Below are 24,252 nucleotides of genomic sequence, written 5' to 3' on the forward strand. Positions count from 1 at the left end.
AGCTTTCATATACGACTTTTTCTTCGCCAAAAGGAATGTTACGCTGATTATATGGTGGCTATAAATCAAGATATTAAAGATATAAAGGGCATATTTACTACGCAGGTATCGCAATCGTAATAATTCTCTTTCTCGCTTTGAGATCTGAGAGATCTGTCAACTGCGAAGACGTCTTCTTTACTCATTAATTACGATCATGTATCGCATCTAGCAACGCAGCAAGAATCTCATGTATATATTTGTATGTAGAATTTCCTGGCCTTTTCGCCAATATATATTTTGTTGTCACTGTATGTACATTATGTCTCTTGTTAATAAACAATTTGCTCTCACTCAGCGTGCGGGTCACGGAGACCGGGCACCATGTTTCAGCCCACACGCTGGTATGTATACGTTATGCCCAGGTAATAAATCAATCAGTACCCAGTTCTGTCTTCTTTGACCTCACAAAACCACCTAAGAAGTCTTTGTTAACTATGCAAAGTCCATGAAAGCTTACTGATTATTTGTCAGCATATATTTTTTTGTTTATTGACTGACCTTCATGCAGTATTCAATTTTTTTCACCTTCAAGTGTAGAAAACGCTTCGTCAACCTTTCCCCATGAAGTAATTTTAAGCTGTCCAATAACACCACAAGTTACCACACCTCTGATGTAACATTGAATAGAAAATGATCCTAAGCAAAGACTAATCTAGTATAGAAACACATTTCAATGAGAAATCTTGAGATTTATATCAAAATCGGCTTACTTTGCATTCGACTGTCTCTCTATTAGGAGACAGCAATACACTTCCCTTCTGCAGGACTTTGCAAGTTCTTTACGTTTAGGAATGACACTTTGGTGAATTGAATTGAATATACAGAATTTAGGCCAAGTGATGGGACCTATAAGGTCATTCAGCGCTGCATTGGAAATTTACATAAAGGGTTTGAAAGGTGTAACAGGAGGAAAATCGTGCCGTTGCACCATGAATCAAATGTTAGTTGAGGGTGGAAAGTAAGATGGAAGAAAGAGAACATGAAAGGAGGTACAGTAAAAGAAACGAAAGGGTCTGCAACTAGGGGCCGAAGACAAACTGCAAAGAACCTTAAGTAATGCCTACAGTGGACTGCATGAGGTGCCCTGACGGCACTATCCTGCATCTCTGTCTTGGAAACATACATTGCAAACTCGAGCACCTTACGAGGTGCTGCTACTAAGATTCTATCAAATATTAAGGCTCATGTTATTACTACATCTCTCTTCACCTACACCACAGGCCTCTACTGACGGTTAACTATCGCCATCTAGTTCTCCCTTTGGACTCAAAGGGTCTGGTTACAAGATGTTAGCAGTTCGTCGAGACTTCTTTCTGTATGTCCCTTTACTTCTTCCTAATGAACACCATATTCTATGGAAGCTTGAATTTAAATTCAATGGCCCCTGTGGTGGGCTTGTTCCATATGAATAGGTTTCATCTATTGAATAATAATAATACAGTAATCAGAATTTGCTATTCTGTAATATTTCAGAATCAATATTTTTTCCCAGACATTTTATTTAAAACTTGTCGTTACAAATACATCAGCTGATTCGTCACAAAGTATTATTGATGAAATTTTACTATTTCTTATTTTTTGTCTGCTTTTTTTAAAAGCTATATCTAGCATATCTTACAGGTTATCTATTCAATCAAGGATAATAAGGAAACAGTAAAATTCAAGAATTTTTGAGACATAAAAGTTCTAGAATGGAGACTGCAGATAATCAGAGCAAACTCAAATAATAACTTCCTCTTAATAGATGTGTAACTCATGGTTGCTCTGTGTAGGGGAGATTAAAATATATCGCAAGAGTATTATGGTATTTTTGTTCACTTTTCTTTTCAAAAGAAAACTTTTACTAAAAATTTTGAATAGACAGTAAATCAAGCAATTATACAGCATATCCAGGGTTATGTATGTGTTTAAAAGGATCGTGTAATATATGAAATACAAGTACGTTTCTCATTTTCATACATCATGAAAAGAATAGGACTATTTGAAGGAAACATCCATTTATATATTTTTATTTGTGTATATATAGTCATATGTACGAAAGTATGAATCAAACTACAGTACATATCAGAAAATATAGTCTGTCTTAAGTACTATACAGTAATTCCTTTATGAACATGCAAACTTACTCAGGTATGTAAAATGCGTGATTATACATGCGTTAATGCTCGCCGACGCATCCCTTTTGTTCCAGTAACTGGACCTAATCAGATGTGGTCATGAAAACCTTTCTTTGAACAATCTTATAGCTCTTCTCTTTTCCGCCCATACAGTGGATCTTATTGCATAGGCTCATTTTTAAAAATGCACTCCTTTTGCAGTCACTAATTAAAGATATAAACAAAGATGGCTTCAGGTGAAATCATCTAAAAACCCAACTCCTACAACAGTATACTGTACAAATTACATGCCAGCTCCTTTTATTCTACGATAATCGCAGAGGCTAATTTCAGTTTAATCTACCACTTTCATAATGGATAACTAAAGACTATGTTGATATTAGAAGATCAAGAACTGCAAGTGAACCTTTAAAGTTCTTAACCTCCAGAATAATGAATAAAGTTATTCCTTCTCTTTTGGGGTCACATGAAGAAGCTGAAATGACACAAACTGAACAGAATGTATGCACTACTTTTGTGAAGGTGAACTAAAAACTACATAAGTATTGCTGAAGTATAAAGAAAACTACATCTGAAACCCTCAAAATTCTTACCAAAAACAGTTGCCTCTCCACTCTTTCTTCAAGTATGTACAGAGGTTAAACAACAAAAGGTAATCTCCACAGAAGAATCAGTATTTTGTGCTATCCAACAGAACACTATTCATCATAGATACAAAAATAAGGGAAAAAGGAATGCTCTATACATTTAAGTTTACTGAAAATTCTTGCTCCACAAATAACATAGTGTCCTTACTTCTTGGCTGCGCCCTTCTTGCGAACAGGACGTGAAGTTGAACCCTTTGCTGGTGTGTCGGATTCTGACTCGGTGCTGAAAAATGGGTAATATAAAATGTAATAAGCATTTGTCAAAATTCACATCATCTTTCACTTACAACCCTTAAAAACAGGATGAATCAGGTCTCCAAATATGTCATAAATATGTCTTTACCACAATAAAAATATTCTCATCACAGGGAAGGTAGCATGGCCACTATTTGTGGGTGCTGGGTTCTCTCATGAACCAAAATCAGTTGCCGTATGATGTGTTATAGCCATAAAACGATGCTTTCAATTTCAATCAGAGGTCCTGATAGTTCTTCACGGAGGGGTGGGTAGAGCTCTTGGTTAGCACGCTGTAGTTGTAGGTCTCGTTCCTAGGTAACCAGTTGGTTCGTAGCACCGTAAAATGAATCTAATCCTTCGGGCCAGCCCTAGGAGAGCTGTTAATCAGCTCAGTTGTCTGGTTAAACTAAGATATACTTAACTTTTAACCCATTACCTGATGGCTTCCTCCTCTTCAACTACCCTACGTATATCTCAATTCTACCAACTTATCCCTCTAAGCATATAGTTGATATAACCATCCAGTTGCCTACGCTATATATTTCTTTTGCTGCAACTGCATGCCCTCTTTCAGCAGTTTCCCACTTCCACTTTTAAATTCCATATTTGGAGACTTAATTCATACTCACTCCTGTCATCTTTGTTTTCATTTCTATATTTTGATTTATTTGACTTTTACCTCGTCTCTTTCTTTTCTACAGTATCAACTCCATAAAGTTAATCTAAACTATGTCAGGGATGTCCTGTCTGGTATGACAATATAATCCTCCTCTCTGATATTGTAGATGCATCACATCAGGACACAGTCTTTTTCAGCTTCTCCACTTTTTATTATACCAACTTCTCCCTGGGCTTCTACTCACTGCCTTCTTCATCAACAATCCTTGATTCTGGCAAAGAGCGGCTACCAGACTCATCCAACCATCCCTTTTTTGAAGTCCTTTCAAGCTATAACCAAAGAGCATGTGATGAGCACTCTTCTCCAATTTTCTCACTCATGCACTGCTAAATACGGTACCACCAATGCCAGGAGGTTTTATCCCTATCATTTTAAGAAAGTACCGCAGAAAGTCCCAGATTTCCTCGTAGCTGTGTCCGCTGCTAACAAAATGTGGTAACGGTGGTTGGTTATCATGACATTCTACTACCGTACAGTAACGATACTGTAGTAAGATGACCGACTAGCAGCTGACATCAATATGTAAACAAAATGTAATTCTGTGGTTATTTCAAACTTTAGAAATTAAAATGGAACACAATTACAATTACAGAAAATGACAAAGAACGTTTTTTGCGTATGAAGGAAAAAAATATATATTCACATACAATAACAGGCCTAGAATAAGTACTGTACTAATTGACTAGCTCTCTAAAAGAACTGTTACAAACTCTATCCTCTTAAATAATAAAATGACGCATTCAGCAAAGCCAAAAACACTGATGGAAAATGACATTTTTATAATAAGATAAAGTTTTATATATACTTACCCAGTAATTACTTAGCCAAGAGTTTCGAGTTAGAAACTCTTAGCTAAGTAATTACTGGGTAAGTTACATATATATGGGAAAGAGTGACAAAAGTCTCTTACCTCTGAGAACTTGCTTGGATTCTCCCTGACCTCCGGACAGGCGTTGTATCACTGTGCGATGTCTGTAAAGAAGGGGACGAGGCAGACGACTGTGAGCTAACAACAGAAAGGGGTGCCTTCCGCGTGCTTCTTTTGACAAGAGGAGACAATTCCTCCCCTACACCAGAATTTGATGGGGTTTCACTTACAGACTTCGCAGAAGGCTTTTTAGAAGATGCAGTTCCAGGGTGATGCGATGCCGAATTCCTCGCGGATCTCCGAACCTTGGAATTTTCAGCATCTGATGGAGATGTGCTACCTGAAGCAGGCGTGGCTAAGTTCCTAACGGATCTAGTAGCTGACGTTGGCTTTTTCACAGAGCTGGTAGATGACAACCTTGTAGACCTCTGAGGCTCTGGTGTTCCAGACTCCGATGAAATTCCTTCGGAATTTGATTCACTCTGAATATCTGATTTCTTGGAGCAAGTTGCTCTAGGGATAGGATTTTCACTATCTGCTTCAGAAGATCCACTCTTTTCTTCTGCGCTCTGATCCTTGTTGGATATAGCTGCACTTTCACTTTCTGTCGAATCTACGTGAGGGTCCTCGTGATCGTCTGTCAAGCTACAAAAAATAAAAAAAAATAAAGTAAGAAATTGTCCACCCACGGTTTTACCAACGCCCTATTATGATAACACTCATAGTCCTCTAAAAACCTAACAGCCCAAAGCACTGAGTTTTTTTATGGTATAAAATTTAAAAAGATGCTTACCCTTTTGAATGAGAAGCTACTATGGAAAACTATTCCAAGCAAAAAATCTGAGCATTTCAATTACAATTTAAATGTCTTCTAGCATACAAACTATCACCATTATTATGTAGAGTAAAAGAAAGTAGACTTCAAACTAAAATACATATTGTATGACCATGAGTTAAGATGGTATTACAAAACAATGAGCAACAATAATAATTTCCTATTCTAAGACAGGTCAAATAGAAACGTTTGATCTCAAAAGAGCAAAGAATACAAATAACATCCACTTATGAACACTCACCTTACAAACATTCATGAGACATAAACAAATGGAATTGCAAATTAAAATTGTGTTCAGAGCACTCCCCTTTGCCAACTATAAGTTCAAATTTTGATTTGCTTGCCTATTCACTACATACAGTACTGTTTGTACAGTGCATTGTGTTTTAGGATGAAAAAATGCATAGTACTGTATTGATTTTATATCATACTGTATTTAAACAGGCATGAACAGTACAGTAACCAACTTATAAACAATGCAACCTACAAGCGGCCGTCCGGAACGCAACTCTTTTGCAAGCAGGACGGCGTCTGTACTGTAAAAAGCATCGACAACCCCGTTACAGACGAACCGATCAAATTCGCAAAGCCAAAACGAAGGTGATTACTGACCTGGTTTTCCGTCGAACCTTTGAAGGAACTGCTTTTTCACCCTCACTTGAATCCTGCGAATCAGCAGATTGTTGCTTTGTTCGACGCATGCTGTGTTTACCGCTTGATACTGGAATGTGTCTTACGTTGTGCCTGGAAACAATGACAGTAAGGGAAGAATTTTATATTAAGTGTTTTGCTTACTGCAGCCAAGTCTCTCCGAGAGTAACAAACTAAGGACCGTTGCTTGTACAACGGTGTTACAATCTGAACTCTCTGGATTTGTGCTTCTAGAATATGAAATTATTTTTTTTTCTACAAAATAGCCTATCAACTGATGGACCGTCTCTGAATCTTGAAAAACCAGGCACTGTACTCTTTCTCCTACTATTAGTCTTCAGAAATACCCAATCTCCACTACTGCTAATTTCCTATAAAGAATAATTTTTTATAGAAAACAACAGAAACGAACAGCTGCTTCGTAATTCATAAATTTTGTGCTGATAAAACACCTGGGTCAGTGGTGTTTTAACTCTTTGTGGATTTGCAGAAGGGGGGGGCATCAAAACCTGTCTGCACCAGAGTACTCACCCTTCACTGAACAAGCAAAAATGCTTAGCAATAATTTTCCCTGACTGCTCTGTGTAACGTTACATTTCATGATACATGAATTAATTTTGATGGAGGCGGCTGTTTAGCTTGTAGTGCCCCTTATGTGGCAGTGTGTAAACAGTACTTAGGTCCTCTGCAGCCACCGTTCTTGAGCCCAAGCTTCACTCCTTTTTGCCTTTCACTTTTAACTCTTCCCTTTGATCTCTTCTCCTTACAAGTTCAACTACCTCAACTTTCCCAAGCTTTGATTTACATCTCATCTAAGCACAGAACCTTCAGCAAACCTCCCCTTCTCCACCCAAGCTGAGACCAAGGAGAACTAGATAGTGGCTACTGATAACTCAGAAGGCAGGTCTATGGGCTCCCTTAAAACTCCCCACCCCTAGCTTAGAAGAGACTGCAAGGTCGTGTTACCGGCGAAAGCTAACAGAACCTGAGTAGGGATGGAACTTGATCCCTCCACACTGTGAAGTTCAAGGAAAACTGACTGAGCTACCGTGACCCTAAAAAAGAATTGGTTGCACATAAAGGGGGCTACATAGAACTACTGGTCTCAACAAATCATGCTAGTGTTTGTGCTAAAAGCCTCAGTGCGATGGTCATTAGCTTACAAAATGGACAACACTCATTTATTCCAAGATGCCCACATACCATACGCAGGCGTTCACACCACCTAAAAAGCAGTAGAATGTTGCCTCACCTAACAGTGCGGGGGACTTTACATGGAGACCTTAAGTCTTCGTCGCTTGACTCTCCTGACTTGGCAGGAGACCGCTGCTTTTTGGTTCTTTTCTGGCTGAATTTCAATTTCATAGGACCAGACACTTCAGGAGAACTGAAAAGAGACCAATTCACACCATGATAACAATGTAATTTTAAGAATAAGAAGAATGTTGCACTGTGAGTCCTAAGCTTCAAGTAAAACTTATAATGAATCTACGTAAATACACAATCTGATTTGTTAAGCATGCATCTACCAAGTTCTAAGTTCTTTGGGTAGAACTGTCAACTACTGAGAAATAATCCACAATTATGCAAAATTATCAGAGGCAAAGTCTTCATAAGCAATATTGTTGGCAAATGAAAGTATCAAAGTTGGTGAAAATAACTGGATAATATATAAAGTGATAGAATCACTCAGTCTAACAATGAAACGAATGTGCTATGAATTGACCCCTTACAAACTTTTGTATCATTACTCTGTAGTTGTCATTTTATATAAAGTATCCAGTTTACCACAGATTATACAAAATTCATGGTAAAAAAATAATAAATCTACCTAACCAATTTAGTTTTCAAGTAACAAAAACAGAAACTATTCACATCAAGTTTTCCATTACTTAATCCAAAGACTTAATATGAAAAAGATTAAAACAAAGATAATATTTGTCACTAATAAAGTTCTCTAACGGCCTAACAATGTGCAATACTTCACGACTGCATTTGTTCAACAGTGGCTGTTTTTATATTTTCCAAATACTATAAGAACCATTGCCATGGGTCAAACATCCTGCAACTGTAATAAATTTTGCTTCATCACGAGAAGATAATGCTTGACTAGACTCTACATTACAATCTAAAGTTTACGAGCATTGCAATGTTTTTCTGTTATTGCTTCTTGTCAATTTATAAAGCTGGTATGGTTCCATTTTAAAGCTGAATACCTGTACTTTACTGTATTATGTAACAAATTTGAAAAAGTTTAAAAAATCGTCAGACATTAACCAAACATTTTCCACAGATGACATCATTAGACGTCATCAAAATCTCAACCGTTTGGGAGTTATGCTTCCGACTACTTACAGTTCGAGCTCAGCATCACCATCTGAAGACCTGTGGATATTCTTTGCCTGGGCATCATCTTCTGCCTCATTCTGTAATAACAGAATATCCTTCATAAGTTAAGTGTACCTTAGTTTAGCCAGACCACTGAGCTGATTAACAGCTCTCCTAGGGCTGGCCCAAAGGGTTAGATTTATTTTACGTGGCTAAGAACCAACTGGTTAACTAGCAACGGGACCTACAGCTCATTGTTGAATCCAAACCAGTTTTTCATTTGATCTGAATGCAATAGTGGAAGTTACTCCAGTTCCAGATTCATGCTGTGCACAGTGCTACAACAATGTCCTCACTTCCAGCTTGACCTGATAAACACTGGTGTGATTTAGTGAAAATATACATGAAAGCAAAAATGATATCCATAAAATAAAATAACTTAAGTAAACTTTATATATATATACATTGCATATGAAAGTGTCCAGAGGCTAGAAAGGGTAGAACAAGACCTCACAAACTGAAATGATTTGGGAAGGCCCCAAAAACCATGGAGAGAGAACATAACTGAAGACCTGGGCCATATGAGAACAAAACCAAGTTACGTGACATTTCAATGATCAGCCAGGGCACATTACTAACCAAGACTCACTTTCTGCAGACTTCTTAGTACCTCCTCTGACTGGGGCATGACATCTGATAACCACCGCCCCCTCACATTTAATCAGTTTTCCCCAAAACCCTTCAGATTTTCTTCTGAAGTCATCTGAATTCAAACACACGAGCGAATACACATACAGTAATACCGAATGGTAACATTAACAGCCCAATAGTATTAGGTTCCATCACCCTCTCCTCAATCCTATAAACCCAAAATGTAAATACGTAAGAGAACTTCAGCTCATATCAGGCTCTACTGTAATAATGGTTTTAATGATAAAATAAATTTTTTAGGTCTGTACTTACTTTCTATTACTGAGATAAAGCAAATGATAAGAGGGAGTTTCACCTCAAAAACACACTTTTAAATTAGGTAGTGAGTTTAGAGAGACAACAGCTGAAATACTGGTTTTTAACTGAACAAAAATCATTTGTACAATAGATAACACTTGACAACAATAAAAATGAAAGCTCGTGACGAACAGAGGATGTAGAGAGAGAGAGAGAGAGAGAGAGAGAGAGAGAGAGAGAGAGAGAGAGAAATATACTTACATCATTCTGCGTGCTTTTGTGTTTTGGTGATCCAATTTCACCATCACTCTCATCACACTTCTCTGCCCTCGAAGGTCCAGTGGCCTGGCATTTCGAAGGAGAACACTCAACATCTGATTCAGCCTGGGAAAGTATTACCAATAGTTTAACCACACCACTGAGACATTTATAGACATAAATGCAGGAATTATTGAGTGTTGAAAATGGGAGCAAGGTAAAATTAAACACACTGATAGCTTCGTGGGTACAGACAAAATGGAAAAAACAAAATGTTAAAACAAACGAGCAATGCATCTAGAAGGGCAATAAGATGCTGCAAAGAACCTTTTGATGGAACCAACTACAGTGTGCCATGCAAGATACCCAGTTGGTAGTACTGCCTTATCCGGAATGAGATCAAGATCTGTCAGCTATTTAAACAATATCATTTGAAGACACAAGACACATGGCACTGATGTTTCATTCAAGTTTACCAAATTCTTAACAGTTGAGATTCAAATAGCATAAAATTTCATCATTGAAAACAAATTTTTGCAGAATTCCTTAACTATGTTTGGTGTATGTCACCCCTATATGACACACACAGGCAAAATTGGTGAGTGGCCTAAATACGAAAAGGTTTTGTGCCGCTTTTTCTACTGTACTTCCTGTAACAACCACTACCTTAAAATCCTTTTTTCCTTCTCACATAAACATACCCGATTTTTATGATATAAATTACTTTTTTAATTTATGGCCGCTCAATGTTCTACATAATCTTTTCTTGATAAAACTATCATTCCTTACGTTCTGTGTAATAAACTGAACGATTCTGACATACTATTTTCCTGTTCTTTCTTTTCAACTCAAACCTGACTGTCTTACTTTTCAATCTGCCCTACAAAGAGAACAGGAATGTGACTTTATGGTCATGTTAAAACTTCCACAACAAATACTTCAACTCACCTCACTGGAAAATAATTCTAAGTCAGAATGAGTCTGGTTATATAGCATCCTTTTCTTGCGAATCATGGTATTTTCAGCAAGCGAGCCATTATCGACTGGAAAAAAAAAGTATCATCTAACAGAAATCTCAACGTAAAATAATTCTGATGAGCATTTCTCATAATATTCATTCTTAAATGACACCTACCTTTTCTAATGTTGGAGAACTCCTAAACTCATAAAACAATTCTAGCATACATTCAACATACACAGAAAATATATACTTCCACAAACGACTAATTTTAAAATGAACTTAGCCACCTAGAGTGTCATTATTTTCATCCTCTCTCTCTTCCACTTCCTCTGGGATAGGTTCCGGTGCATCTTTGAGGAGGCCCTTAATTGTTAAATTAAATCGTTCCAACCCATTGGTACACACTCGATCTCGCACCACCTGAAACGATAACTCGGTTCTTAGTTGGCTCTGAGAGAGGTTTCAATCCAGTTCACTACAACACAAAATACAGTACAATATGGCCACATACTGAACACCACTTTCCTTTAGACCTTCACTTACCTTTATCATTTTCTCAGACAAAACCTTCACCTGGCGAAGAGTGGAATAGTTGGTTGGGGTGAGATTCAAGTGGTTGAGGCAGCGTACCAACACCTTGGTCCAAGGGCTATCAGGATTAGCCAAAATGTCTGTGCACAGGGTAAATACCAACGTGTCGTGAGTGTTCACTTGCTGAAAACAGAGGAAAGATGCTGTGGTGAAAAATATATGATACAGAAAGTAATATTTATATTTAAGTTAATGATAATGACATTATAAAGTAGTGTGGCAGCATTTCAAGACTGATTCCTAGACAATGTACCAAGGTGTGCACTAAACTTTCACTGGAGAAGACTAAGGTATTCAATCTCCCAAATAAAAATCAGATGTCTATGTAAATAAAAACAAAGTTCTACAAGTTTTCAGATGATTTAAACAAAACTCTTAGCACGTGAAACCGATATAATCACACCTAAACACCTTAAAAACGTAAAAGAACATGTATTAATATGTACTAAGGAATATAATAGTCAATGAATATGGTGCTACAGTTGAGAAGCAGCTGTCTTCCAGCCTTCCACAGAAATAAAGACATGGATTTTATCTTGCTTTCCTAATACTTCTATCTAAACAGTACTTAAATCAATTCTGGTAGGAGAAAGTCTAAAGGAAATAGACTCCATGTTTACACTTCTTGTTATCTCTCCACAATAGCCTCTATACAATTATAAAGAATGAGACCTTGGTCCAAGATTCAAGATAATATCCCCAGGGTTGAAACTTGCCATCTCGACCCTCTCTTTTATCAAAAGTCACTTTTGATAGCAAGGCCATATTACTAGAGGTGAAAACCATACCCTTTTAGATATGTTTCTTCACAAAGTCCAAAATTCTGGAGTATTCGGTATAAAGAGGCCTTCTAGCAGTGAGGAATCCAAATCCCCACATAATAGCTTGGCCTACCTACTAAGTCATCAGAAGCCATCTGCCTGGCTCTCCCAGATCCCAAGTGGTTGGAGAGAAGGCTTGAGTATCGATCATGTTTGTAAGTGCTCGATCTCTAAGGCTGCGTCCACACGATCGAACTTTGTTCGATGTGATGTCAGAAACAGAGAAACAGCAAGCAAAGATCTGACTTTGGCTGCTGTTTCTCCGCTACTGACGTCACATCAAACAAAGTCCGATCGTCTGGACGCAGCCTTAGACTGCGTGACATCGCAACGACCAGACCCTTGCCTCCACCACTCATTAGCAAACTTCGACCAACCACACACCACAAGCCCTACCTCGCTTGAGTCCCCTGATGCAAACGTTGGGTTTGTGATCGAGATCAAGAAATTGGCCACGTCATTCACATCCACATCATTTAATGGAGATCTGCTTGGTGCATTGAATAAAGTCTGCAGAGTCGGAAGAACTGCGGTGCACAAGCTCTCCTGATTGGCACCGCCGAATGACGCATAAAGTGGGAAGAACACTCCCAGCATATGCCGCAGGAGACTATCGTCCTCTGAAAAGCAAAGGAGAAATGTACTTGACACCAACTTTTGAGGCTTGTAGCTTCCAAAATTATGGTTATGGTTAATAATACATCATGAACAGTCTGAAAAGTCCACACACTTATTTTATATCTTATATATAGTACATTTAAGAAGTTTTAATTTCAACAGCTTAATGTAAAGGCAAAAAGGTTCTCCTCTTCACAAAGAATTTTGTCAACATAGCTTTCCCCTTACTATAATGATGCTACAGTTCCTATTTAGCCAAGTTAATCTTTCACAGCATTATGGTTGTAAAAGAAAGTTAAAGATCTACATGTGTGAAGAGAGAAGTTCATTCTTAATGCACACACAATAATGATACACAAGGTATTATTATTGTATTACTTGCTACTACTCCCAAGGCTACTTGCTAAACTAATACAGGAAGTCCTCGGTTATCGGCGGGGGTTCTGTTCTGGGGGTGTGATGATAACCGAAAATCGCCACTAACTGAAAATTGGCGATTTCCGGGGCTTATCAGCACCGAAAAGTGCTGATTTTCAGTTATTTGCGCCTCTGTTAGGTATGTATCGGCACCAATACCCAATTATCGGTGCCGATAAGCGGAAATTGGCGATTTTCGTCGCTAGACAAGTGCCGTGAAACCGGATCGCCGTTAACTGGGGACTGCCTGTACTATTAAGAATTCTTTAATTGTCTGATGACAATTAGGAGACGTTACCTGTTGCAGGATTATACCACATGAGTATCAGACGTGAAAGAAGTTTGGAAGACGTGATCCGACTTGCTAGCAACAACTTGCACAGTCCCTCAGCAGCATGCGTACGCACCTCTATATTTTCACTCTCCATCATCTGTTATGGGTAGTTATACCGGGTTATATGTTTTACTCAAAATGCAGACAAAACTCTCTCACAACATTGTGACAGAAAACCTAAAGTACCATACAAGGGTTCGCTTCGCAGAAATCTAGACGATGCAACCATGTACAATTTTATAAGCAAAATTCCAAAAATTATGCCACACATATATATATACAGTAAACTCCCCGTATCTGCGTTCTCACGCATTCGCGGGTTTCCTTGTTGAACATATCTACCCATTATTCGCGGAAAATTTTCCCATTCGTGGTATTTTTCACCGAGAAATATTCACTAATTACTGTATTTTCATATAATTTTCATGAATAAATGTACTTTTTGTGATAAAACTATTAAAATACTCAGGTATAAGCATTTTTACAGGGTGTTTCTTGTGTTTAGACTATCAAAATGGGTAGTTCTAAGTGTTTCTAGAGGGGTTTTAAGTAAAAGTGTTTTTAGAGGGGTTTTAAGTATTCGCGGATTTTAGCTATTCGCAAGGGGGCGAGGTACGCATCCCCCGCGAATACGGGGGGTTCACTGTAATGTGAATCTTAAGAGGCATTTCACAGAGAACCACCAAAAGCAATTAGATTAGGTCTTACAAGGGCAGTGGATACCATAAAAAACAATTCAGATGGGCTTACAAAGGCAGTGAGTGCCATAAAGATTCCTTAAACTAGGGCTGTCACTCTGCTGAAACACAAAACCTAGGGTGTACCAGACCTTTTTGATAAGGAAGTTGGCATCCATTATGGATCACCCCCGACTGCTTTGCTGTTTAATCATTGTAATGGAGAAACTAAAAAGGGGAGCAGAAGAGGAACCCCTGGGGAGCTGCTATATGCAGATGACATAATGCTAACATTAGAATCTGAGAAGAGGTTGTGTAAATGTTTAAAAGGTGCAAGAGGGGAAAAAAGAGAACAGACAATTAATGTAAGCTAATCAAAACTTAGAAGAGGTGAACATTTTTGCTAACTTAGGGATGCACTGGGATGTGAACCTGACTGGAAGGGCAACAAGAAAAACAGAGTCGTTATGCCAAGGATGAAATGGAATGGAGAGAACAAAGGCTTGTGATGGGCACATACGAGTTTACTGCACTATACTGTTGGAAAGAAACAATGAAAACTAAGATTTTGAAATGGTGTGACCATTGAATGTCAATATTCACAGCTTATGATGGGAAGATCTCATTACAAGTGAGAAAGTACCAGAGAAATGTGGTGTCTAGAAGCTAAAAGAGAATATCTCAGACTGAGACGGTATTGATAGAGATCAGTAAAGATGGAAAAACGCTTAGTCAGAAAAGCATTAGACATAAAGCTTGCAGAACAAAGACCAGTACGAGGGCCCCGGGTGTTATGTAAATGGAGATAGATGAAGACCTAAACCTAATGGGAATTCAAGCAGAAGGTTCATAAGACAGATGAGAGTAGAAACCACTCATTTCACGTCTAACCCCAGGAAGGGAGAAGCTGGATAAAACTGTTCTTGATGACGTGAGGTTATGAAAGCTAAAAACACAATACATACTTGACAGAGAGCTGATATAATAACACCGCCTTCTTCTTCTTCCTCCTCTTCGTTTGTCTCCTTGGCTTTTGAATCGTTGAGCAGCGTGGCGTCGTTTACCTCAGTTATGTCCTCTGCAGCCTCTGTGAACTCTTCTAACCCATACAAAAGGAGGAGGTCCAACATACAATGGAGAGCGGTTAACTGAATTTGCTCTACGTCTATTCTTGAGATCTGTCACGAAAAATTGATTGTGTTTTCTTACAACGTGCAATGAAGAGCGGTTAACTGAATTTGCTCTACGTCTATTCTTGAGATCTGTCACGAAAAACTGATTGTTTTGTCACAATGTCAGCAATTTTCCAAGAACATCAGAAAAAAACCTTGTATGAAACTCAACGAAACTTTTTGACATCCAACATACCAAACCCCACACTATAAGCACCAAGAAAACTGTGAAAATTCCACAACCGAGAGCCATCGTCCCTCTCGTTAATCGCAAGTTGCAAATACTACAAAACAAGTAACCTACAACATACCTGCAAGAACAACACAAGGTGTTGCTTGGCAAGATCACCAGATATCAAACACAGAAGGCCTAAGGCTTTAACCCCCTGATTTCTCACGGCAGGATCTTCCGCACGGAGGCACGGTAAAATAAGGTGCTCGTTGAGGGAATAAAGTGTGGGAGTCATTGCTGAGATGTCTGGATTTTCAATCATGTGACACACTATCATCAAGCACTTACTCAGGGTGGTCGGATCTGTGCGTTCCTCTTGTACCTGAGATGCCAGAGAGGAATTACTCATTTTCATCAGGTAGACAACACTTGAAGAGACAAACCTTAATTATTAATAAGTGTTTATTTTAACAACAATGCAAGTGTTATAACTAAAACTACTAATCCTGTACCAAATGCTACTACCATACTATATACAGCAGTAGCATAGTTACTGTCCAATACTTGACAATTATCACAGTCACGCAAAAACAATCGCAGAATCTGAGTCCCTGCTACACCCACCTCACTTCACGTGACAGTGGCCTCCTAAACACTCGGTCAATGACATGAACAAAGTTAAAAAGAAATATAGAATACATACTGGCACTTCTTCTGTAGTCATTTCATCCAAAGAGATGAGGGACAGATCAGTCTCCAACTCTTCCAGCTCCTCCTTCAACACTTGTGCTTTGCCAAAATCCAGTTCCCTCACGCACTCCTCGATTTCTTCGCGCACCTGGTTCATCCGGACCTTGATTTTGGCTGCCTGCAAGCAAAAGGACGAAATATTCTGAAAGCTGAATTAAACAAAAACATCCAAATCTTTATTTTCGACTGACTTTGAGCAAAAGGCTGCTTTGTTCATTCGTACACAGGAATAGACTACATTGCCTAGTTCATTTCGAAACTATTCACAGTTGTCAGGGGTGTCAGATAAGGCCTAGACATAGGAATTGTCAATACATTGCTTTGCAATTTTGATCCTTAACTGTTTTGTTGGTTAGTTTGTCAAAGGTTCGTGAACTGCTTTCCTTATCATTATCTCAAAGATCTTAATAAGGTGGATATTTGTGATACAAGGCAGTACAATTTTAGGATACAGTTTTTGCGTGTGACTGAGTGCTCAAAGATTTAAAGATTTTTTTTTAATGTTACCATTTGTTAGCGATTCTCATCGCGATTCTCATTGCAAGATACAGACGAGTTTCCTTAATTCTCTTTTGCATGATTTCATTACCAATGCCAGGATGAGATCTGCTCTACCTGCAAAGTTAATCTAAAAATGTTTATTTCCTTTTTGGTCATTTCTCCCATAAAGTGATTACTTTGCAGGGTCAGGAGAGCGTTGCCACCTAGGTTGAAGAAAGCATTTTGAGTATCTAGCCTGTGGTTCATACCTTGGACGAAAAAATGGATACTCATAAGCAATTCTGTTCCAGGGATATGATAAGGGGTCCATTTACTTGACGAGGGTCAGTTCCCCCCGTGCATCTGAGAAGAACAGTGGGTTATCTTGTATATTCTCTACCCCTTGAATTCGAAGACTTGGTTTTCAGAAATCACCAAAAGAAAGGAGCAATGTGGTTGAGGAAACATGTATTGGAATTCTGTATGTTTAGTGGAGTGGGTCTGCATCTTGTGTGTGTACTGAGAGAGAGAGAGAGAGAGAGAGAGAGAGAGAGAGAGAGAGAGAGAGAGAGAGAGAGAGAGAGAGTGCAAAAATAACTGTATATCACTCACTCATTTTAGTTATATCTAATTTCTGAAATTTAACCATCTACTGCCAATATTTCCTGTGACATACCACAATGCCCCGATAAGCAGAGAAATCCTGTACGATACAGTCGCCATTTTCTTTATTCCTACCTGAAAACCTCTATAAAATGATAAAACTTTACTAAATATTTGATAAACATTCCAGAATGCAAACTAGAACTCATGTTAAAGACCACAAAACATTCCCAGTACTCATACCCTGATGATTATGGCATTAGTTTTATACGTCGCAAATAAAGTTTAACAAGTACACTTTCAAAACAAACTAATTACAAAAACTAGTTCAAACACCTGTTTACTTCGCGTATCCAAGATCTTACCTGCATCTTATTCTTCCTCTGTTCGTCGTCACTAACCGGCCGAACAACGACAGTTTTCGTTGCGGGTTCTCGAATTTCCGATATTATTTCGGCTAGTTGGTTCACTCTGGTGGTGGGAGGGTGAAGTTTGCCAAACACTTCCACTAGTTCCTTAATCAGTGCCTCCTCAATTTTGTCACTGATCAACAGAGTCCTCACTAGCTTATCCAACGAACGACGACCGACCTAAAATCAAGGTTGAAATCAGAATAGAAGTTTCTGCTATAAAATGGAAAAAATGAAAACCTGATTAAATAATACTTTAAATATCTTTGTGTCTGATATTTCTTTCACTTTCTGAGATCCCTACATACTTAATAAACATCTTTGAAAAACGCAACCTCTTTCAGTATTTAATATTATAATAAATTAGTTAAACAGGACTACCGAGTCTCGCTTCTGTACCCTTGTAGGCTCAACAGAAGGATTTCTTCTTAAACAAGAGGTGAGGACTTTAGTGCAGGAAAGTCAAACAAGCTTAACACCTAATAAGGATGGGGACTAATGGAATGGATGAGAAGTAAGGGGCAGAAATCAACGCAGTCTGGGGGATGAAGGTATGCTATAAAGAACTTTTAGTACAATCTGCAGATCAGCACTTAAGGGGCACAATCAGCAGTACAGGGCATAACAAAAATTTCACATGATTGGCCAACATAACATTACCAAGATCTATCAAAAGCTCAGACGAACAAAAGCCCCTTTACCTCATCACTTAGATCGTAGAGCATTGTCATGGTTATCAGCTGAGTCATCACAAATTCTCTCTCCATCAGAAGGACGGCCATTTCCTGCGCATCTCCGGTATCCTTCAACTCCATGGTGGCATAATCGTGAACGTAACTGCTAAACACAGTCAACTCTGGGATTATAGTTTCCAAAGCTTCTTCTAAGCCTTCATTTCTGAAAAAGCACGGGAAAACTTTAGAATATATATGAGTAGTAAATAAACAGCCAAAATCCTGCACCTCACCATCAAAAAATCAATCACACGAAAAAAGTTTTTAAGGATGAAAGACACCACACAACATTAATGTTCATTCTACTGTGGTTAAATTACAATTTTCTTCCGTTAAACACACAAAAGATCCACATTTCTTAGCATATATTGGTGTCCATACCTGAGATGTTGAGTGAAGCACCTCCAGTACAGTGCCGACTCCGGGCGAAGGGCACCGTAATCGATGATGCGCTTGCTGACGTCAAGTCCAAAGTTTTCAGCCATCTCAGCGAAAGAGTTGTCTCTGAACAACGTCTTCAGAGCCAACTCCGCTTCAGCGACAGATGCTTCGACGTCCAGACATGATAACATTTCCAGGATGTTGCCGTTCACCATGCGTAACCACGACTGGATCAGACACTTTTCCACAGCCTTGCGGACTGCTTCGCAACGATCCTTGAGCCCTTCTGATATCAGACGGACTCTCTGCGCAATAGTCAGGGATCTGATGTGTACCTTCTGTGCTAACACTTTGAAGGCCTGGAAAATATCAAGAACGTGGACAAATGTCAAAACCAATTTCAACTGAAGGTGGCAAAAGTCATACTTATAAGAACCATTTTAAAGGATGTATAGAGACTCTTCACTGAATTTCAAAACATCCCTTAAAAACACGATGCAGTTTTATGCATTTATCCTAATTGCACTATATTTAACACACAAAGACCTCAACCGCAAAAGATATTTGGAAGAAAAATGTGGCACTGAAGGACCGCAAACAATTAAAATTTCATTTTAAGTTAGACATACATGAATTTAAATATTACACATTAAACCTTATGTTTCATTTACACGACAGGCAAACTGCATCACTGCAACAAATGTCATGTCCATACTTTCTTTTGCATCTGAGCCTCTCCTAAAAGTATTTCTTTGGAATGAAATCATCTCTAAAAATATAATTTGCTTCAAGAAACATACCTCACGCCTTACAACATCATTTACGTCCCTTGTGCGCTCCAAGACGTCCGGTAACGTCTGAAACGTTATGGCTATACCTGACAAGACAGCTCGGCGTACATCGTGATTGGGGTCCATAGAAAGATGATACCTGTAAGCTGAAGAAACAAAAACACTTGCAAAAGGTAACGTTGCAATGCTGTGAACGGCTGAGGTACAGTTAGTTAGGAAAGTAGCATGATGAAGACTTTCTGGAAGACTGAGAAAATCTCTGGAAACAGGTATAGTTAAAGCCCCAAACCAGATGGGGATTCAGGCAGAAAGTACACAGGGCAAAAAGGAATGGAAAGAACTCGATTCACATTTACCCCTATACAGGCAGTCTGCGGTTATCGGCGGGGTTCCGTTCCTGACAGCGTGACAACAATCGGAAATCGCCGCTAACCGAAAATAGGTGATAATAGCACTGATCCCTGGTTAGCGGCGCCGATAACTGGTGATCAGCGCCGCCGATAAGAGGCGATCAGTGCCGATAACCGATTATCGGCGACGAAAATCTGGTTATCGTCGTCGCTAGACAAGCCCCGTAAAACCAGATCGCCGGTAACCGAGGCTGCCTGTAAACGATAGAGCTGACATAAAAATTTTTAATAATGATGATAACTGTGAAATGCAACACTGTTGCCATAAACCCATCACATTCTAACACCTTACAAAATCCAAATCAGATCCTTCAAAATACAATCCGTAACGTATCCTAAGCTTACCTTTAATAACTGGACACGCCTTATTTCGGGGATCCTGCAATCGAGCAAGAGCAAGCACAGCCTGCACTCTCACAGAGGCTACCTTGTCTTGCAGCCGCTGCAGCATCGTGTCATAAATGCTGCTGTATAGCTCGTCGTCAATCACAGCCTCTTCCCCCATGTTATTCAAAATCTTGTTGATGAGCTGACAGACACGAAATCGAACGGCCTGGCTATTTGCTTCGTGGCTCTAGAAGCAAACAAAAGCATGAAGAGTTGTGAATGAATAAATCAAAAAGTAAAACAAACGTTATCTCGGCAAAACCCTAAGAAATCAAGCCATGCGTTGTGAAGGTCTACTCACATTGAGAAGAAATTCGATCAAGCGAACCAGAAATATGTCTGCTTCTTCTTCTTCCTCTTCCTCGTCCTCTTCCCCCTCATCCTCCTCCTCCTCCTCCTCCTCCTCTCTCTTGGCATTTTCTTTGTTTGATTCCTCTTTCTTCATCGTGGCAAACTTTGCGACGAAGGTCAGTGTCCGTTCCACGGCTGGCTGCTTATCTCCGTGAATTAAGCTCCTTTTCAATAAGTTTGTGAAGTTCGCCACAAAGGTATTAAGGTCACTCTGTAAATGAGAACGAAAATGAATGCCGATTATAAAAAGGTGTGTGAAACATTTACAATTTACAAACAATTAGCACTGGATAACACCACTCTTATGACAATAATCACTTCAACTAAATGTACAGAAAAAGTAGTTACATCAGAAAACCCTTCAGTACTCTACCTACTACTTAAACTCAGAATCCTTCTTCATATTTTTTGATGATAACATTCATGAAATAGAACAGATTAGGACACAGACATTGTATTTAATATCTACGAGAAATTTTGTAAAAATTACCAAAATGTAATACTGTACTGAACTGTCATGCATTTGATCAACAAAATGATTAGATATGACTTATAAATAGGCTATTTAAGCAGTAGATCTCTACAAGCAGCTTAGGCAGACTAGTGGCAAGTCAACATCTGCAGCTTAAACTGCTATGACTCACTGTGTTGTGTATTTTACGCACCCAGGGGCTGGGAACGAAAGGGGTTATTGAGTATATACCCAACCTGGTAAAAACATAAACCACTCCCTCTCCAAAAGCAGGTTTATAGACCCTTAATTTTTCTATAATTGACCTTGATCAAACTGTACCTTGTTATGCATCGCAACCAACTGTTTCAGAAGTTTTGGATGCGAGGCTGTCGTCCGCTGACAATCAGCAAACACTTGCTTGAGCGAACCCATCTGAAAATTAAGAGTAAAATGAGAGCTACGTTCAACAGCCGTGTGAAAATCACGGTACGAAAACGACAAAAGGAAGGAACTATATGTTGTACACCTTGACTAAGCCTGGTTGATATTATTTTGAAATAGTTTAATAATTAACGGCCTTATGAGTCACATTTCTAAGACTCCCATGGGGCTATCCTGTAGGGTCTGCACTCTGCAATGACTTTTTCGATCTTGGTCTAAACTTTATCTCACAGAACCTTAGCTTTGCAAATCAATTGTCACCTAAATAACTGTCATTCAGGCTGCTGTGACATTAGAAGAATTTGCTTGTTATTATATCAACACCAAACAGACCAGTTTAAACTCGATCAATTCTTAGTCTAGATTTTCGAAGACTGGCAGGTACATGTGAACAGTATATTCAAGACAGAGATTGATGTTTTGGGTGCCGAATTGATGAGTGGGATAGGCTCTTAACAATTTTTAGAGGAACTAAATTAAGTCTGAAAGAAAATCTAGTTATTCTAAAGCACTACTAGCGATACAATTTTTTTTTCTTTTTCTGAAGGGGGACATGAATTGCATGGTTTTCCAGTAACCACGTAGCATGGCAATAATTTCTGGCGATAATTTCTTGCAAAATGAATAAAATACATATTTCTGCATATTCCTTTTTTTTAATTTAAGTGGTTCTGCCCAATACCACTGTCTCCATTCTCCCCTACCTGCCTAAGCTCACTTCACGTCTAACCCTGCCAAGAGAAACTCTGACGCAGAAAAATGTTTATGACGAAAACATTGCCATGGTACTTACAGGGATGGAACCTGACATGGGTAAATGCAACAAAGTTATCGTTTACCAGGCTAATATGATTTTATGACTGAGCAACAGTAGTGTGGTTGCTTATCAAGAATTTACCATTATTTTTTGTCGGTCGACTGTAATTAACCTCAGAACTGATTATGTTTTCGTATGCTGGCCGTCCTGGAAGGCTACTGCGCATGCCGAGTGTTGTAGGGAAACTTTTGGTAAAAAGTGGTTTCCTTCGCCAGGGGTATTCTGCCCCTGGCTAAGTAGCATGGCCTATTAGGTTAGGTTAGGGTACATTAGGTTAGTATGGTTCCTTTTATAATAGGTTTCCTTAGCCAATCCCTTCTTGAACATATGGCTCCATAATGACTTTCGTATTGGCAGAACCGTTCCACACAGTTTGTGCGGAGCTATTACCTAGAAGTATCAATTCGCCATCTTTTCGTGCGTTTGCGTTCATCCCCGAAGGGCTGGCGCCGAACATGGCGTCCCGCAGAGCTTTCCCTCGTAATAGCTAAACAAAAGACTGTGCTTTTCTATAGCCTAGTTTCCAGTATAAAAAAAAAATTAATAAACAGTATCTCCATGCGGAGCTCTTCCTCAGAACTGCAATTAGCGCTGACGATTTTGATACCCAGTAGGCTACCAGGATAAGAGGTTAGAATAGAGGTTATAACGGAGGGGTTAGGCTGTACCCTAGGGCAGTGGCTCCCAATTGTGGGGGGAGGCGGTAATTTGATTTTCAAGGGGGGGGGGATTCGAGAATTAAACCAAATTATGTTATGATTCACTTTTTGAATTTTAAGAATTATATATCACCACAGGGGGCATCAAGAAGCTAAAAAAAAAAAAAATTAAGAGGGTTACGTCCAAAAACAGGCTGGGAACCACCACTGGCCCTGGGGTATGCCAAGCATATAGGCAACGAGTTGAAATCTTAAAAGACCTTTATTTCCTCACATAAATATACGACTTTGAACGTATATACACACATAATAAACCTAAAAAAAATGTATATATATTATATATATATATAAAGTTTTAGTTACGTAATTTGAATAATCAAAAATTACGTCAAATGATTAATAAATTCAACCACCATAACTACTATATCCATATATAAGCATTATCTACCTTACAATTACATTAAACCCGTCTTTAATTACCTTTTTTAACCCCGGATTACACCTGCTTGTCGATAATTACACAATAAATAAGACATTTAACATTAACCAAGAGTTGTTTATGTTTTGAAAGAACACGGACGATTTTAACCGCCAAGAAGTAGTAGTAACAATGATGGTGGAGTCTTACCTTTGTAACGGCTCTCTTTTACTTTGTAATATCTGTCTTTAAACGTCGTCTGATCGCATTTATTCTTCTTCTTTGTTATTATTATTATTATTATTATTATTATTATTATTATTATTATTATTATTATTATTATTTCAGCAAGTGTACGTCAACAGCAATTAGCAGAGTTTTGGTATAATGGCCCCGGTGGAAGTTTTGACATTTTGCAGATGTGATTTTAAAACTAAAGTATTGTCTTGAAGTGTGATGATTAATGATTCATGTGGAAATTGTGTTATTCCTAATAAGTCAACCACTGACAATGATTTTCCCCCTTTATTTCGTATTTTTGCAGTTATATATTTCAATTTCCAACCCTTTTTTTCTGTCAAAATCTCATTTTAATCAGCTTTGGCCTGTTAGTAAGCCCTCATTTTCACACACACACAAATATATATATATATATATATATATATATATATATATATATATATATATATATATATATATATATATATATATATATATATATATATATATATATATATATATATATATATATATATATATATATATATATATATATATATATATATATATATAT

At 38.4% G+C, this 24,252-nt stretch overlaps 1 protein-coding gene across 1 annotated transcript; it reads right to left on the bottom strand.

The window, feature by feature from the left end:
* Positions 1-2,035: 2,035 nt before the first annotated feature.
* Positions 2,036-23,653, bottom strand: Cap-G (Chromosome associated protein G). The gene is made up of 22 exons (XM_067088684.1): positions 23,522-23,653; positions 21,464-21,556; positions 20,621-20,881; positions 20,278-20,506; positions 19,532-19,668; positions 18,732-19,090; positions 18,318-18,513; positions 17,572-17,796; positions 16,077-16,241; positions 15,513-15,755; positions 14,995-15,207; positions 13,317-13,449; positions 12,380-12,603; positions 11,115-11,285; positions 10,859-10,991; positions 10,559-10,653; positions 9,614-9,736; positions 8,432-8,502; positions 7,329-7,463; positions 6,038-6,169; positions 4,633-5,235; positions 2,036-3,029 (listed from the first exon to the last, which is right to left on the bottom strand). Exons 2-22 carry the CDS (start codon positions 21,554-21,556, stop codon positions 2,951-2,953), a joined length of 4,020 nt encoding a protein of 1,339 aa, XP_066944785.1. The 5' UTR covers positions 23,522-23,653; the 3' UTR covers positions 2,036-2,950.
* Between the last annotated feature and the right edge of the window lie 599 nt (positions 23,654-24,252).

The sequence above is a fragment of the Macrobrachium rosenbergii genome, chromosome 45, assembly GCF_040412425.1.
Source record: "Macrobrachium rosenbergii isolate ZJJX-2024 chromosome 45, ASM4041242v1, whole genome shotgun sequence".
Lineage (NCBI taxonomy): Eukaryota > Metazoa > Arthropoda > Malacostraca > Decapoda > Palaemonidae > Macrobrachium > Macrobrachium rosenbergii.